The sequence below is a fragment of the Podarcis raffonei genome, chromosome 3 (genome assembly GCF_027172205.1).
Source record: "Podarcis raffonei isolate rPodRaf1 chromosome 3, rPodRaf1.pri, whole genome shotgun sequence".
Classification (NCBI taxonomy): Eukaryota; Metazoa; Chordata; class Lepidosauria; order Squamata; family Lacertidae; genus Podarcis; species Podarcis raffonei.
In genome coordinates, this window is record NC_070604.1 from 2,702,164 (window position 1) to 2,718,412 (window position 16,249).

Genomic DNA, 16,249 nt, shown 5'->3' on the forward strand with positions numbered 1-16,249 from the left:
ATTGTAACACTAGCAAGGAAAGGAGCCTCTTAGGGAGTATTCTAGCTTGTCGAGTCCAACATCTACTTTATCTCATTTGCAGTTTCTCCAGCAACTCAAGTTGTAAGACATAAACAACTCAGGTTGTAAAGATATAAAAAACTCAGGTTGCAGATAAAGTTCTCCGAAGGGGCCCCTCTTTTGGGCTGTTTGAGAACCTTTGTTCGCAGAACCTTGGTGCCTTAAGGCAGGCACTGTAATTTTTACTATTTCTTCCTTATTTATTCCACAAGGGCCTTTTCTGTTGCATCTATGGAACTTTATTCCCTGAGAGACTGGCCTAGCACCTACTTCATTCTATTTTTGGGCTTGGTGCCGCAAGAACCAGGCTTTTAATCATTTAAGATGAACCTGCTGGATCAAGCATTCTGTTCCAACAGTGGCCAACCAGATACCTGTGGACCCAAATACAAGAATGCTCTCCCTTCCTGTCTTTTCCAGTAACTTTTCAGAAGCACTTCTGCCTCCCACTGCAGGGGCACAGCAGGTGAAGGAGCCCTGGATGCTCCATTCCAGTCCAAGGTGACTCTGGGGTGCGCTGCTCTTCTCGCTTCAGGCCAAGGGAGCCGGTGTTTGTCCACAGACAACTTTTTGGGTCCTTTTATTGTAAACTACCCTGATAATTTCTGTTTATTACATAAGTAGATAAGACAATAAAATGATATCACATCTTGAAACATGGAGTAGTTTTTTAAAGGTATGCAAACTGGAATAAAACCATGTAATATTTATGACAAGAGAACAGTTACTTATAATTTTTATTTCAAAATACTTTAAAAATTCATTAATGTAAATGCACGAAAGCTTTGCCTTTCTCTAAAACAGAAAATGGGAAAGGGAGATGCTACACTTTATGAAAATGTTTGCAGGTGTGAGAGGGAGGCAGAGAATGGAGGATGAAATGGGGAGAGGAAGGGAGCTGGGGAGTCCCATCCAGAGCATGTTTATTCAGAGCAAGTCCCATTGATTTGCTCCTTATCCCAGTTAAGGTGTGATTCTTATTTGGACGTTCCAGTCTCTCGCAAGCTGGGATCCGGGCGTCTTCAGGATGCCGCCCCGCGGTCTGCGCCTTCTCCGCCTGGCTCCCCTGCAAGGCTCTCTCTCGGCCGGGAGGCGCAGCGGGCTCGTCTTGCTGGCCTTTCCCGGTGCTGCAGAAACGTGGCTCTGGCCCGAAGCAGGATTCGGGAGAGGAACTTGTAGGCTGCGGTTTTGTGGCGCTCCTGCAGCTGTGGGTCTATTTTGCTGAGGTGGTCCCCCCCCCCTTCGCCCTTTTCTATTTTTGCTTCCGATTTGAATGTTTTGCTATGAGCAGGCTGGGCGCACTTTTATACGCCAAGGGCCAGACGTATAAATATTTGGAAAGAAAGCGGCGCTGACGCCGAAGGCAGCTGATTTCTGAGGTAAAATGTTGGTTATTATTTCATATACGGCGGCTGTATTTTGCTGACAGGGAGGGAAGTGGGTGGCGATGCGCTTGCCGCCAAATCTCTCTCTCCGGGGCCGCCCGGCGCTCCGCGGGCTGCCGCTGGGCCGAGAAGGGGGCGGAAGAGGCGGCGGCTCCCCGGCAAGCGCCTCTGGCCCCGGCAGCTGCGGCGGCGGCTCCTCCTCCTCCTGGCCGGGGCTGCGGGAGAGGCGGCGCTTGCCGGGGCCGCTCTGCTCGTTGCCGCATCGCCGCCCGCCCTGCCTGGGCCCAGCCGGCAGCCCGGAGAGCCGCTCCATGGTGGCGACGTGTCGCTTGGGAGGCGCTAGGCCGCGGCGCCGCCTTGCCAGCTTCTTCCCGCAGGTACGGAGGGGCCGGGGAGGCGGGCGGCGGGCGGAGGAGGCCTCCTGGTCGGCCCCGCCATGAATTCCAGGCCCCGAATGGGCTGGATCCCGGAACTGCGCTCCTGCTCCCTCGAAAGCAGCAGCAGCAGCAGCCGGATCCGACCCCTCAGGAAAGGCGTAGGCGAGAGAGAGGAAGCGGGTGCTCGGGTCCCACCGAGGGGCAGCCCGAGGGTGGCCTCTGGCCCTCAGTAGCCCCGCACGTTTCTTCCGTAGCGCGCTTTGCAGGAGATACTCTCCTCTTCCTTCCTCCGGCACCTTATTTGTGGGCTCAGGCTGCCGGTTTGGCCCGCGATTGTGGGTGCCCGGCCCCTTCAGGGGGAATTGGGTGGGTGCTCGGGCACCCAGGGAGCCGGTGCCTGTGCCAGACCCTCCAACAGTTCTCTGATGAAAATAGGGACGTCCCATTCCATAATGGTAATTTTACTATTTATACTCCACACATCTTACTGGGCTGCCACTCTGGGCAGGTCAATAACTCCATAGCCTCCAACATTTCTCCAATGAAAATAGGGACGTCCTAAGGAAAAGTGGGACTTTCCAGGATCAAATCAGAAACTGGGATGGCTTCTCCAAATCGGGGACATCCCTGGAAAATAGGGACATGCTTTGTCATAACCCCTTTCCTTTCCCTTTTCCCCACCCTCCCCAAATTGGCGTGAGCTGTGACCCCACAGTTCCCTTTCCAGAGGATATCACCCACTGCTTTAATTCTTCTTACACAAATACCTTCCACCCCTTTTAAGCCATAGGGCGCTGTTTGCAGGCAATCCTTTCCGCCCACAATTTATCTCCCCTGCCCTTTCTTTCGACGGAAGGTTGTATCCTGCGAACCCCACAGAGGGCAAGTAGGTTCCACGAACTGCTGGTTCTTCTCTAGACTGACCAGCATCATCAGTCCATTTTATCAAATGCACAAAGTGTTATCATGAATAATTTTATAGACAGACAGACAGACAGATATGTGGAAGGTGGCAGGGTGGAGGGGAGTTACACACATTGAGGTCGAAAGGAATGAAATTGAGAACAAACAGACACACTTATATGTTAATAGCAGCCATTCATACGAAAAAGTTGTTAATAACATAGACTTCTTTTAGTGTGGTTTTAAAAAACCCGCTTTTGTCCCAATAAAGTGTACAAGTTGCTGACCCTCTTGAGGACTTGTAAGCTATTAAAATAATATTAAAAGGCTAGCTTTCCACCAGTAAGACTAATAGGCAAGGAATGGCCAGTGAAGTCCTACCAAACCTTAGGCACCAATTTACCCAATCAAAGCTTTTTTTAAAAAAAAGACAAGTGGTTTCAAATTTGTGACATGAATCCACTTAGAGAGTGGCATCTTGTATTTTGAACAGGAAAACATCTGATAAAAAGACAAGACATGGAGAGATCCTTCCAAAGCTGCTGCATACTCTACCTCAGGGGTCAGCAAACTTTTTCAGCAGGAGGCCGGTCCACTGTCCCTCAGACCTTGTGAGGGGTCGGACTATATTTTGAAAAAAATTCAGTGGTACCTCGGGTTACATATACTTCAGGTTACAGACTCCACTAACCCAGAAATATTACCTCGGGTTAAGAACTTTGCTTTAGGATGAGAACAGAAATTGTGCGGCGGCAGCAGAAGACCCCATTAGCTAAAGTGGTGCTTCAGGTTAAGAATGGTTTCAGGTTAAGAACAGACCTCTGGAATGAATTAAGTACTTAACCCGAGGTACCACTGTATATGAACGAATACCTATGCTCCACAGATAACCCAGAAATGCATTTAAATAAAAGGACACATTCTACTCATGTAAAAACATGCTGATTCCTGGACCGTCTATGGCAGGGGTGTCAAACTCAAATTCATCAGGGGCCGCATCAGCAGTTTGGTCACCCTCAAAGGGCCGGTTGTATCTGTAGGACTTACAGTACAGGAGAGAAGGGTTCAGGCAGCCGTTGGATCTGTCACATCACAGGATGGCATGCGCTCAATATAAAAACAAGTGGAGGTTTCCTGAATGCATGTAAAGTGGAGGTTTCCTGTGTAGAACAGCCGGCGCCGCTAAAGGGCAGACGTTCTCTGGCCTGTAGGCTGCCGCGCATGCGCTGAAGAGGCGGCTTTCTTGTGTCAAAAAAAAAAGCGAGAATAAAAGGTGAAGGCTGGCGGCCGGCGGCGGCGGCTACACGGGCCACATGATGAGGTCTGGCGGGCCGGATTCGGCCCGCGGACCTTGTGTTTGACACCCGTGGTCTATGGGCCGGATTTAGAAGGCGATTGGGCCGGATCTGACCCCCGGGACTTAGTTTGCCTACCCATGTCCTAGGTTATATCCAAGATAAAGTACTATTCATCTATTATGATTCTTCTGATCTTAAGGTATATTTCAGCGGCAGAATGAGAAATGAGACAAAAATGCTGATGGCAAAATCAATGAGAATACTATTTGGAAGTAAAAGTGATTCATAGAATCATAGAATCATAGAGTTGGAAGAGACCACAAGGGCCATCGAGTCCAACCCCCTGCCAAGCAGGAAACACCATCAGAGCACTCCTGACATATGGTTGTCAAGCCTCTGCTTAAAGACCTCCAAAGAAGGAGACTCCACCACACTCCTTGGCAGCAAATTCCACTGTCGAACAGCTCTTACTGTCAGGAAGTTCTTCCTAATGTTTCATTGCTAGGCTTGTTTCAATATTAAATTCTTTTGGTCCATTGCTTCTAAACTCTGAAAAAGACAAATAGGAAAAGAAACATATAAGAAGATCCAGCTAGGACAGACTAGTAGAAGGGTTTTGTTTATTACTACGTTACCCAGCCAGATTGGCAAGGCATTACTACTATGTACTACTACTACTTTTTGTGTTTTTTTATATTGAAAACTGCCCTGTGATCCTCGGATGAAAGGTGTATATGTGATTTATTTTGAAGGGTTATATATACACTTTGCCTTCACAGCTGCCTCCATCTGTCCTTCCTTGCTAATAGGTGCTTAACATATTAAATGCACCTGATAGCTGGTACTTGGAAAGTGCCACCATTGAGCTTTTCCTTTGACAGTCTGGATTGAGATACCTTCCTACATTGTTTTTGTTATGTTTTCCCAGCATTATATGCTTCCATTCTGGCATATATAATTATAATAAGAATAAGAATGTGTCATGTATTCATGGGTTTACAACATAACTTCAAATGATACCCGAGGAAGCATCATGTCTTAATGTCAGACGTATGTGTGTATAGTGCATTTCATTCATATACATACACTGGAGTAACCATCCTATCCTCAAACTAAAAAGTTCTGAGTTGGGCCACATTCATAAATTAGTTCCCTTACTCTGTACCAAAAAAGTCACCTGGTGTCTTCTGTCCGTTCACCTCTTTTTATCAACATTTGAAATCAGTGAGTTTATTTGAATGTTTATTCTGTTTTTCTTAAATGTGTTTAATCTTTTGTTTAGGACTTGAAAATAGCTGTGTGTGTTACAGTCTCAAAGGTTTTTTTAAACTGATGGAACTGGAAGAGATAGGAGGTCTCCTTACTGGGACTTTCTTGGACTTTTCCTCAAACTTAATATTGTTATACTAAATCATTTGTAGAATAGTTGCAGAGTGCAATGTGTTGGAAAACGCCCAGGGGTGCCTGCTAACCCCCAGAACTCCGAGCATCCTCCGGTATGCACAATGCTGGAAGAGGCATCTCCCCGCTCATCCAGTGTGCTTAGCGACATAAACCAGCTTGATTGATGCACACTGATCATCTAGCATAACACAGCAGGAAGCGTGAAACATCGTGGTCTAACCTACTATTTATAATGAGGTAAAAGCAGAAGTACATTACAAAGTACATACAGTGGAAGAGAGATAAGGCTGTTTTCCATTCCCACAGTCTGCTCAGACAGGCATGTGAATTATACCAATCACATAATGCAGCATTGGACGAGTGAAATTGCTAACATCTTGTTGATACTATTAGAGACTACTAAAATTGATATATCCTGTATGAACAAAAGGTTAGTTAGCAATACAGTGGGATTTTACTCTGCTCTTGACATCAAGGCACCCCCCACCCCCCCATATATATATATATGCGTGCACCAAGATGAGCACCTCTTGCGTTGGACAATCAAAGTTATATAAGTGGTTACATATAAATTTAACCTTGGATTGAGTTTACATTATTTTCTGTGATCCATTATTTTCACTGGAGTGAAATGGGGGTTACTAGAACCCTCTAAGTCTATTCTATGGGTAGGCAAACTAAGGCCCGGGGGCCAGATGTGGCCCAATCGCCTTCTCAATCCGGTCCGTAGACGGTCCAGGAATTGGAGTGTTTTTACATGAGTAGAATGTATGCTTTTATTTAAAATGCCTCTCTGGGTTATTTGTGAGGCATAGGAATTCATTCATTTCCCTCCCCAAAAAATATAGCCCGGCCCCCCACAAGGTCTGAGAGACAGTGGACCAGCGCCCTGCTGAAGAAGTTTGCTGACCCCTGCTCTATTCTATCTGCCAAATCCAGATAACTCCTCCCAGAAAATTAAATTAAATCAAATTAAAAATCTGAATGAATCCATTTTGAAAATCAACTAGAGTCCAAGCCTATATGTTTAAAGTTTTAACAGGGGTGGCTAACCACCAGTTCAGGGGCCTGATCTAGTCTCTCAAGCATTTTTTTTCTGTTTCCTAACACCCTGCCAGTTTTGGAGAGGGCAATGTGTATATATTTCTCCAATATTTGGGGTTCTATCCAGCATGAGGACACATTTGTCTTGTTTCCTAGTCACCCTTTTTGGTTACAGTCCTCTTGGTACTCACCTCCTGAGTTTGCTATTACAGTACAGTGGTACCTCAGGTTACATACGCTTCAGGTTACAGACTCCACTAACCCAGAAATATTACCTCAGGTTAATAACTTTGCTTCAGGATGAGAACAGAAATTTTGCTCCTGCGGCGCGGCAGCAGCGGGAGGCCCCATTAGCTAAAGTGGTGCTTCAGGTAAGAACAGTTTCAGGTTAAGTACAGACCTCCGGAACGAATTAAGTACTTAACCTGAGGTACCACTGTATCTGGGTCAGAAATGTAGCAAAGACTTGAGTACTTTCTTTCATTTGTGGTGGCTCTCACCTGCACAAAATATGATTTATTGAGAAAGCAATCAAAACCTTCAGTGTGCCATGCTGGATGGCATTTTGATGGGACAGGATTGTCCCTCTCCCTGACTTTTCTCAGTTTCTGCACTTACTTCCAAGTAAGCGTGCATATGATTGTGCTAGTAATACTTTTATTGACCTGTTATGAGCTGTAATCCTAAATAATATGTGTAGCTAGGGTCTTAACTGCTAAGTACTGAAGGTCAGAAAAGGTTCCTAGCTTATTTGGAAGTGAATAAGGAACATGTTTTTGCAAAACTAATATAGTATGCCGCGTTTCAGCCTACTATTTCCCCATTTGGGTGTGGGGCTACCTGCACCTTAACTCTGGGGGTTGGGTTTCCTCTCAGCACAATCCCAGTGAGCTCACTGCTGCCAGCTAAGCGTATGTAGGATTGCAGCTTTAATCATTCCATTTTGCCAAGTTGGAAAAGTTGAATGTTGCAGACCAATGAAGGGCTTATTTATCCAGAGGTTACTATTTCACATTTGCTACCCCCCATCTCAGTGAAATACATATTCCAGCCTTCCACAACTTTCCAGTTTATCAACATTCATTGACTATGATCATTGATGGATTGAGAGATCTGAGTCCAGAAGACCTTCTGACCCAGCCAAAAGCAATTATTATTATTTAGTTTGATTTAGCTTCTATTCTACCTATTTGACCAGACCCTGCAATGAATTCAAACAAACAAACAAACAAACAAATGAGTAATCCTGCAGGTTAAATTTAGGAACTTGTGTCTTAACTTGTATACTGTTCATATATACTTTATAAACAGCTTAAATTAAGCAGTATGGGGAACTTTCAGGGTAAAACACTTTGGCTTTAGCTCAGAGCTCTTTGGAAGTTTGGATGTGCAGACGGCTCTTACTTGCTTTCTTGACTTGGACAAGAGCAATCATTGCATTTACTGAAACTGTGCTTTGGAATAAGCAAGGAGTCCCTGAATTTCAGGGAATTTATTTGGGATTATTTATGTATATTTGCCTATGGATTCCAGATGCTTTGCTTGCAATAACTGCAATGTGTTTCATTAAGACATAGCTTAGATCAGTATTAGGTTAATTTAATTGATCTAAAATTTGACAGACTACTTTTATTACATCAGTGAGAGAAGTAATATCAACATGAATCATTTTCAGGCACTGAAATGTGAGTTCTTAAAAAGATCTTCCAAATGTTAAAACTGGAACATTTGTATGTTAACCTTGCCAGTGAAAATGTAATGACAGGTGGAGATATAATAAAAATAAATGTTCAACAAAGTTTATTATATGAGCTGTGATTAATCCAGGTTCATATTTTAGTTTCTGGAGCCATATCAATGCCTGCCTTAAGCATGGAGATAGCCAAAGGGGGGCAGGGGGCAGTTCCCTCTCCAAATCAATAAAAACCAATACAAATCTGCCCCCCTAACAAAAACCTTTCCCCCCAACAAAGCCTGCCCCCCCAGGCTATGCCAATGAATGTAAACTATAGTTTCTGCATCTAAGTAGAAGTACAGTGGAACCTCGTGTTATGGACGGGATCCATTCCGGAGGCCTGTCCGTAACACGGAACTGACGCAAGTTGAAGCGCTATGTCTGTGCAGGCGCATGGCGTGATTTAGCGCTTCTATGTAGGCACAAGTGGCAAAACCCAGAAGTAACCCGTTTCGGTACTTCCGGGTTGCTGCGGCGCACAACATGAAAACACGTAACCTGAAGCGGACGCAACCTGAGGTATGACTGCAGGATACAATTGCAGTCTAATGTAGGAGTGCAATTAAAGTATTTTCTGTTGGTGATACTTCAGATTTTCTTGTGAGGTTTTGTTTTGTGTTCATTTCACTTTTACTTTGTGATGAGATTTGAATTTGAAGGCTTGTGCATTGCTGCATATTTGAAAAAAAAATATTCACTAAATTCAGAAGGATGCTGTTGTTATCTAAATTAGAAAACTTAACATTTCAATATGAGGAAGCATCTTAGTTAAAGCTGGGGCCATTCTTCACAAATAGTTAGTTTGAATGTACTGCACAGGTCTAAGATGTAATAGGAATGATTTTCACCACGTAATTGCTAATTAAGGAGCACACTTTGATATTTTCCCTTTTGATACTATTTTACTAGAGCAATTAGGAATTGTGACATTTTGTTCTTTTTGTTGTTGTGTGAATAGACTGGTGTGTACAGTGGCTTGCCGAGGTTAGTTATTTATAAGATCATAGAATCATAGAATTGTAGAGTTGGGAGGGACCCAGAGGATCTAGTCCAATTCCCTGCAATGCAGGAATATTCCGCTGTCCTTTATAGGGATCAAACCTGCAACCTTGGTGTTCTCAGCACCAGGCTCTAACCAACTGATGCTAAATTTATGACTATACTCAAATAGCTGTTAGCTGTGAATAATTTAGTGTGGCATCATGTTGCTGCTGATTTAGGACTGGTTTATTGGTCTAGTGAGATGACTTCAACTAGAAACATTTACTCTTCCTGTTATGTTTCTGTTTTGTTACTGAAATTAAGCTTTTCACCTTTGGCAGGGAATAAGGTGATTGTGCATGGTAGAAGAGAGAGGAGGAAGATGACGACGAGGAAGTTGAAAGCAAAAGCATTATACTTTTTCCAGAATATCTTACAAAGCCCGCTTATCCCACCTGTTTCTTCCCTAGCATGTTGGTATCTGTGTACAGTAATCACAAACTGATGATTTATGTTCAGTTAATCAGCATTTGCATCTTAGAAAATTCTACAGGAAGGTAGAACCTGGTTGCATTCAGTGAACTAGATGAAGACTAGTTGAAGAAAAAGGGTTTATGAAGGTTTATATCCTTGATCTCTTTTCTTACTGTACTGGTAGATATAGTTGCACAAGAATGTGAAATCATCAGTATAAGAAAACAAATAGTCCATTGACTTCAGTGGCATTAAGTCATGAGTTTATTGTTAGCATGTACTCAAAACTTTTCCTAGAAAGAAAAAAGCCCCATGGGTATCATTTGTTAACCAGTGGGCTGTTATGACCATTGTAAAATTGAAGTAATAGGTATCAGGCATATTTGATTTGATCTTGGCCATTTGTTTTCCATAACTTATCTAAAAACTGCTCTAGTCTTATTTGTATGTATCTTAATGGACTGATAGTCCCATATTTGATAATATTAATATACCACACATAATGCATAACAATTACATATATTTCTAAAAGAGAGTCTACTTAAGGTCACCAGTGACATCCAGTGGATAAATACTGCAAGTAAATCACTTGAAAATACCACACTATTCTTCCAAATACAGTGGTATGTGGGTTTTTGAACGTCTCCGTTGATGAACATTTCAGTTTTCGAATGCCATAAACCTGGAAGTAAATGCTTCGGTTTTTGAACATGCCTTAGAAGTTGAACAGAAACGCGGCTTCTGCTGAGTGCAAGATCTTGAGGCCTAGCTGTCGGCTATTGGGTTTTCGGTTTTCGAATGTTTCAGAACTTGAACGGTCTTCTGGAATGGATTATGTTTGAAAACCGAGGTACCACTGTATTCATTAAACATAAAGAAGACTGTATGGTGTTGTCTCATTACATTTTTCTAAACTATTTTATCTCCTTTTTTACCTTAACTATCAGTTTCTATAACTGGGTTGTCATATTATAATTGCCATCAGCCTGCCATAATATCTAAAAAGATGTTTATGAATACATGTTATCTCTTTTTAATCCAGTACTTAACCAGTGGTGACTATATGCAATGGCCTCAAGCCACCGGTCTTCACCAGTGCCTCCATCAAAGAGCAGTGATACTTTCATTAAAAGGGAAGTGGATTCTGCCAAACGCTTTCGACCAGTGCAGTCGCTGCCAGATGTATGTCCCAAGGAACCAACAGGTAAGTGTCTCTAACAAAATTGGCTTAACTTTTTTCCAAGCTGAGTGCCACGTTACCGCATTGAAAAGCTGTTGAGTGCCACATTACAGTATGTATGTATTAAATTTGTATACAAATTTAATACAGACATTCATACATATAGCATAGAAACAAAATAAAGAAACAAGAACAAAACCAAAACACACCAATAACCCCCTCTCACAAACACATTTAAAAGGACATAGAATGTTAATCAACCAAAGGGCTGGTTGAAGAGGAACATTTTTTCCTGGCACCTAAAGATGTATAATGAAGGTGCCAGGTGGGATCTCAAAGTTAGTAGGTCTAGACCCTTACCCTTAACTCTCTCTCTCCCTCTCCCTCTCCCCATAAACACACCATATCTCATGGAAACTGAGATCTATGTTTGATACACGCCTGTCCCCACTTAAATGAGGGTTCTGTTCCCAGGTACCACAAGTACACACGAAATCATGTATAGTGGGGAACACCATCTAAAAAGTCAAACACCAGCACAATTGCTCCCTCCAAACCTCTTTTCTCAAACTCCAACTCTCCACAGGCCTCCCCTTTCACACATTTTTGCAGTTTAAATAGATTTATTTAATTATTTCCCAGCTCTGCGTGTATACATGAGTTGAACACGCGTAAGTGGAGAGACACCTGTCATTACCAGGGTAGGCATGGTAAAGTTTATGCTGTTAAACATACACATTGTGTACCTGTTGAACTCCGTGGACGTGACAAACTACATTCTAGTGATTTCAGGGGATCTCTTCTGAGTGTGTTGAATTGACATTAGTTTGTTTATTGCACAGTCACAAACATAAAAAAAGTAAATGTTTAAATTTTGGATATTTGCATTAAACTTGATAGCCTATGTGAGCTTGAATGAAAAGAACATGCTGGATGAGTAATAATTTCAATAAGATTTTTTTTATAGCAAAAACAGTTAAAATCAATTTCAGGGTTATGTAACTCTTGAAATGCTGCATTGCCTTCTAATTCTTCTCTTAATTATACTCTTAGGTTCTGCTATTTTAAATTTTTTTTTGTACCTTTGAAAGGAGCAAACAATAGTAAATTACATGATGACTGTTTCAATGTGTAAAAGATTTGTATGTCTGTCATTGTGAGGCTTTGCAAAATGTACAAAGATAACAATTGTTAATACGCTTCATTTCTCTGATACCTGAAATTACCTGCTGCATGGAGATTTGTATCTGCTACCTCACTGCCAACATTGGAGAGTTCAGAGTTTTCTGTTCTACCCTGAATGCTAAAAGCAATATTAAGATAAGATGGATATATTTCAGTCTAAACACAAAGGTGCAGAGCAGTCCTGCAGTACATAATTAGAGTGTAGTATCTCCTTAAGATATTTATTTGTATAGTTAATTCTTAAATTATGCTGCAGATTTTATCTTGTCATTCCTGGAAAAAATGCATGCCTCTTTCAAGTTACTGTTTTGTCTTTCAGGTGATCCTAATAGTTTATGTGACAGTCCATCTTTAGTTGCTGATCAACATAGATGGACTATTTATCATTCCAAAGTAAATCTCCCAGCAGCACTAAATGATCCTCGGTTAACAAAAAGGGAATCTGATTTCTTTACAAAAACATGGGGACAGGATTTTGTGGACATTGAAGTTGTGCCTTCGCTCTACCTCCCACAGATCAGCAAGGAACTTTTTGTAACATACCAACAGGAAGTTGTTCAGGTAAAAGAGAAATCCTATGATAGACCTGTCTATTTCTGGTGTTCAGGCTGTGAGTGCTGTTGCTTTTGTAGCAAATAAGGGCAGAAAAAGGAGAGTTGGGGGGAACCCAAAGCTAGAAAGAAAGAAAGAAAGAAAGAAAGAAAGAAAGAAAGAAACCCCTTAGTGCCTCAAAACAGCCTAATGAGGATTGAGTCTGCTCAGTGGCCATGGAATGCTGACTGACTTTTTTTGCGTATTCTGTGCAGTTTAATTTGCTACCTCACAGAAGATGATAAAAATGTATTTGTCTCTTTAAGTTCTTTCACTGTTTATTTTTCTTCTTGCAAGCTGGCTTAGGACCTAAATTGCCTGGTTGGTGAGGGACTGAGAGGGAGGAGGTGAGCAGGAAAAGGAATCTGCTGCCAGACCAGACAGGCAGAGGATAAGCACAGTTCATTCTAAACAATTTTTTAAAAAAATTAATGCTAACTTGTCAGCCAAAGCCAGCTTTGAGCTAGTGTTTCAGATCCTGTTTTGTTAGCCTCACAGAAAACCATGAGGATGTACAAGCAAACCATAGTTTAGCTACACAAAACTGTGGTTTCCTGTTACATCTGAAGTGGCCCACACTTAATGGAAATTTTTACACTTGTTGCACACACACAGTTGTATATGAACATTTTTTAAAAGATTCCATATGCTGGGAGAAGAAACACGACTTGCTCATTTAAACAGTTTTTCCTATTTTTAAGCAGCGTGATGAAAGAAGTACAAGCTCTCTGTGCACAAGGGCTAAAAGTTTGGAACAGTTACTCTACTCTGAATGTGTCTGCGCACACTCTACCTAGCCCTTCTCAGTTTGAGCAGCAAGGCCTGAAGAGGACTTCAAGATGCATTTGACTGAATGAAATTGGAAGCTTCCTTGCAGTAGGAAACCAATAATCCAGAGTTGCTGATCATGGGGAGGCTTCTAAGTCTGTCCAGTTGAATTTGCATAGAAGACCCCTTCATGCTAAGCACACTGAGATGGAGAGTGGAGGGTTGGTGCTGCTGTACACACAAAAGTTGTGGGACACACGGACACTTAGTCCCCTGCACTCCCCCCCTTGCATGTTCAGGATGAAGGCCTGAAGAGGACTTTAGTGCTAAACCTTACAAAGAAGCCTTAGGCCCTCAGGTGCTTTGGGACGATATGTCCCACCAGCCGTGGAGATAATGGGGCTTGCAGTCCAACAGCATCTGTGGACCTAAGGTTGGGGAAGTCTACTTCAGAGGATAGCCAGTCCTATGCATGCCTACTCAGAAATAAGAGCTATTGTAGGCTTTATTCCCAGGTATGTGCGCATAGGATGTCAGCTTTAGTTAAAGGTATAAGAAAAATTGGCCTTGATATATATATTTTTAATCTTTAATATATTTTATTAATAGGAATGCAGTCCTGAATTACACCATTGCATTATAATAGATTTAATTTGTCAGTCAATTTTCATTTTGCATAGGAAACTTAAATAATGTGCTGTGGAAAAAATAATGTTTCAAACCCGGAATTTTCTTCACCTTTTGTAGAGAGAAAAGATTCATGAGAGATGCAAGACCATTTGTCCTCCTAAAGATACTTTTGATAGGACACTGTTACATACTCATGGTAGGTTACAGGTTTTCTTGTAGCTGCTTAGTCATTCTCTTTAATTTACTAGGGCTGCCATACGTCCGGAATTTCACTCTTCATTGGATAATTTGAGTCCCTGAGCGGGGAACAATGAAGCAAGGTAGTCATAAAATATGCAGGAAAAAGATAACAATATACAGAAATGACAGAGTATAGAAAAACGGCCAATAAATAAACAAAACAACAGCTCCACCATAAAGCAAGCAAAGATAAATTACAGTGAAGACAGCAATTAGAATTTCTAATTTCACCCAATACCTGGATAAAGAAAATACGACATCTAGCTGACTGAAATATTTCAAATTGTCTGCCCTGAATCTTCCAAAATTCAGCTTCATTTAATGTCCCCAAATTCTAGTATTTATGAGAGAGAGAGAGAGAGAGAGAGAGAGAGAGAGAGAGAGAAACATTTCTGTATTCACTTTCTCTATGCCATGCATAATTTTATACCCCTCTCTCATGCACCCTGTCTTTTCAACTCTCCAATGGCTAGAGAGTGAAAGAGGTGAATAACTGCCTCCCCACTGCCTGCTGAGATGGTTCTTCAATCTACAAAGGAGAATATTTGCTTTAATAATATTTTCTTCTATTTATCTAAAATGACTGAGTTCAGATTTTTTTTACTTGTGTATATTCAATCTGAAACCAAATCCAGAAACATTCCAAAGTTTAATAAGGGCCTATATGTTTCATAAAATTGAAAATGAATGAGCAACTGGAGTTTACTGTGAAAATATGTAATTTGAATCTTCTATTTGTTGCCACATTTTATTTTTAGATAAATCCAGGACAGATCTGGAGCAAGTACCTAAGGTATGATGGAGATTTTCATAGCTGTAAGAAGAAATGCTTTGCTCGTGTCTTTTGCTTATTAATTTATTTGGGCTGTATGTATTATTTATTGAATTTATATACTGCTCTATACTCGCAGGTCTCAGGGCGGTGTACAGAATAGAGATACATATTTTAGCATAGCTTATCCTACTCTTATATGTGACAATGTATGCAGAATTTAGGCAACTTATCAAAATGCATCATTTCCAGTTGTTTTCACCAATCTTCCTCTTTTTGAAGTTGTTTCTTTTGCTAGATTCTGAAGATTAACTATTCACACTAACACTATAGTCACATTTTATTTTATTTTTGTCCTTTTCTGCAATAATCCGTACATATTTCACACATACATAGGCCCAATGCAATAATGTACTACAGCAAGCTTCAGATTTGTGTCATCTCCCCTTCTTTCCTCCTTAGTCCACAAGGCTGAGGAATGGGGCTCTTTAAAGCTTTTATTTGTGCTTTAGAACAAAATGTAGTAATAATAATAATAATAATAATAATAATAATAATAATAATAATAATAATTTTTATTTATCTCCCACCCATCTGGCTGAGTTTCCCAAGATGGAAATATTATGTTATATAAAAATATAACGAAACAACAAGCATTAAAATACAGAATATCTTATACAGACTATAAATAAACCAATAAACCAATAGATAATCAATAGTAGTAGTAGTAGATAGTGGTAGTAATCATCTTAATATTAAACACTATGTCCAAATACAGAAGGGAGTGGAACTTCAGACCTGATTTCCTAGCATGTTTCCCCGCTTACACAAAGAGAAGCAAAGCAGCTTCAAGTGAATGCAACGGAATTGTTCATATCTCTACTTATTAATGCAGTCATTATTTCTCAGATTGAGTTTCTATATGGCAGTTTGGAAAATATAAAAGAGGCCATAAATATAAAACAAAAATATAATATAAATATAATAAATAATAAGTATAAGAATGTAAGCCTAACTAGTTTTGGAAGCTGTGTGTTTCCCTTTCTGCAATTCAGAGAAAGTTAAATATGCTTAAGTAGCACTGAAGTGGGAATTAAGCAGATGGGTCATATTGATTTTAACAGGATAGAAACTCAGTTAACTTTTGGTGTGATCCCATACCACATTGATGTGCCCTTCTCTTTGTCAGACACCTGGTTTTCAGCACATGTAGCATGAATAT

General features: G+C 41.2%; 1 protein-coding gene across 4 annotated transcripts in view; it reads left to right on the forward strand.

Moving 5' to 3' along the window:
• The first annotated feature begins 1,336 nt into the window (after nucleotides 1-1,336).
• Nucleotides 1,337-16,249, forward strand: part of VPS54 (VPS54 subunit of GARP complex) — a 51,491-nt gene continuing 36,578 nt past the window's right edge. For 2 of the 4 annotated variants that reach the window (XM_053380312.1, XM_053380315.1), the window contains exons 1-5: nucleotides 1,337-1,439; nucleotides 10,704-10,865; nucleotides 12,346-12,587; nucleotides 14,133-14,211; nucleotides 15,014-15,048. In XM_053380312.1, the coding sequence (XP_053236287.1) occupies nucleotides 10,730-10,865; nucleotides 12,346-12,587; nucleotides 14,133-14,211; nucleotides 15,014-15,048 (492 nt within the window). In that variant the 5' untranslated portion in view covers nucleotides 1,337-1,439; nucleotides 10,704-10,729. Of the gene's footprint in view, nucleotides 1,440-1,713; nucleotides 1,793-9,682; nucleotides 9,808-10,700; nucleotides 10,866-12,345; nucleotides 12,588-14,132; nucleotides 14,212-15,013; nucleotides 15,049-16,249 lie in introns of those variants that run through there. The other 2 variants (XM_053380314.1, XM_053380313.1) reach the window with 2 other exon arrangements.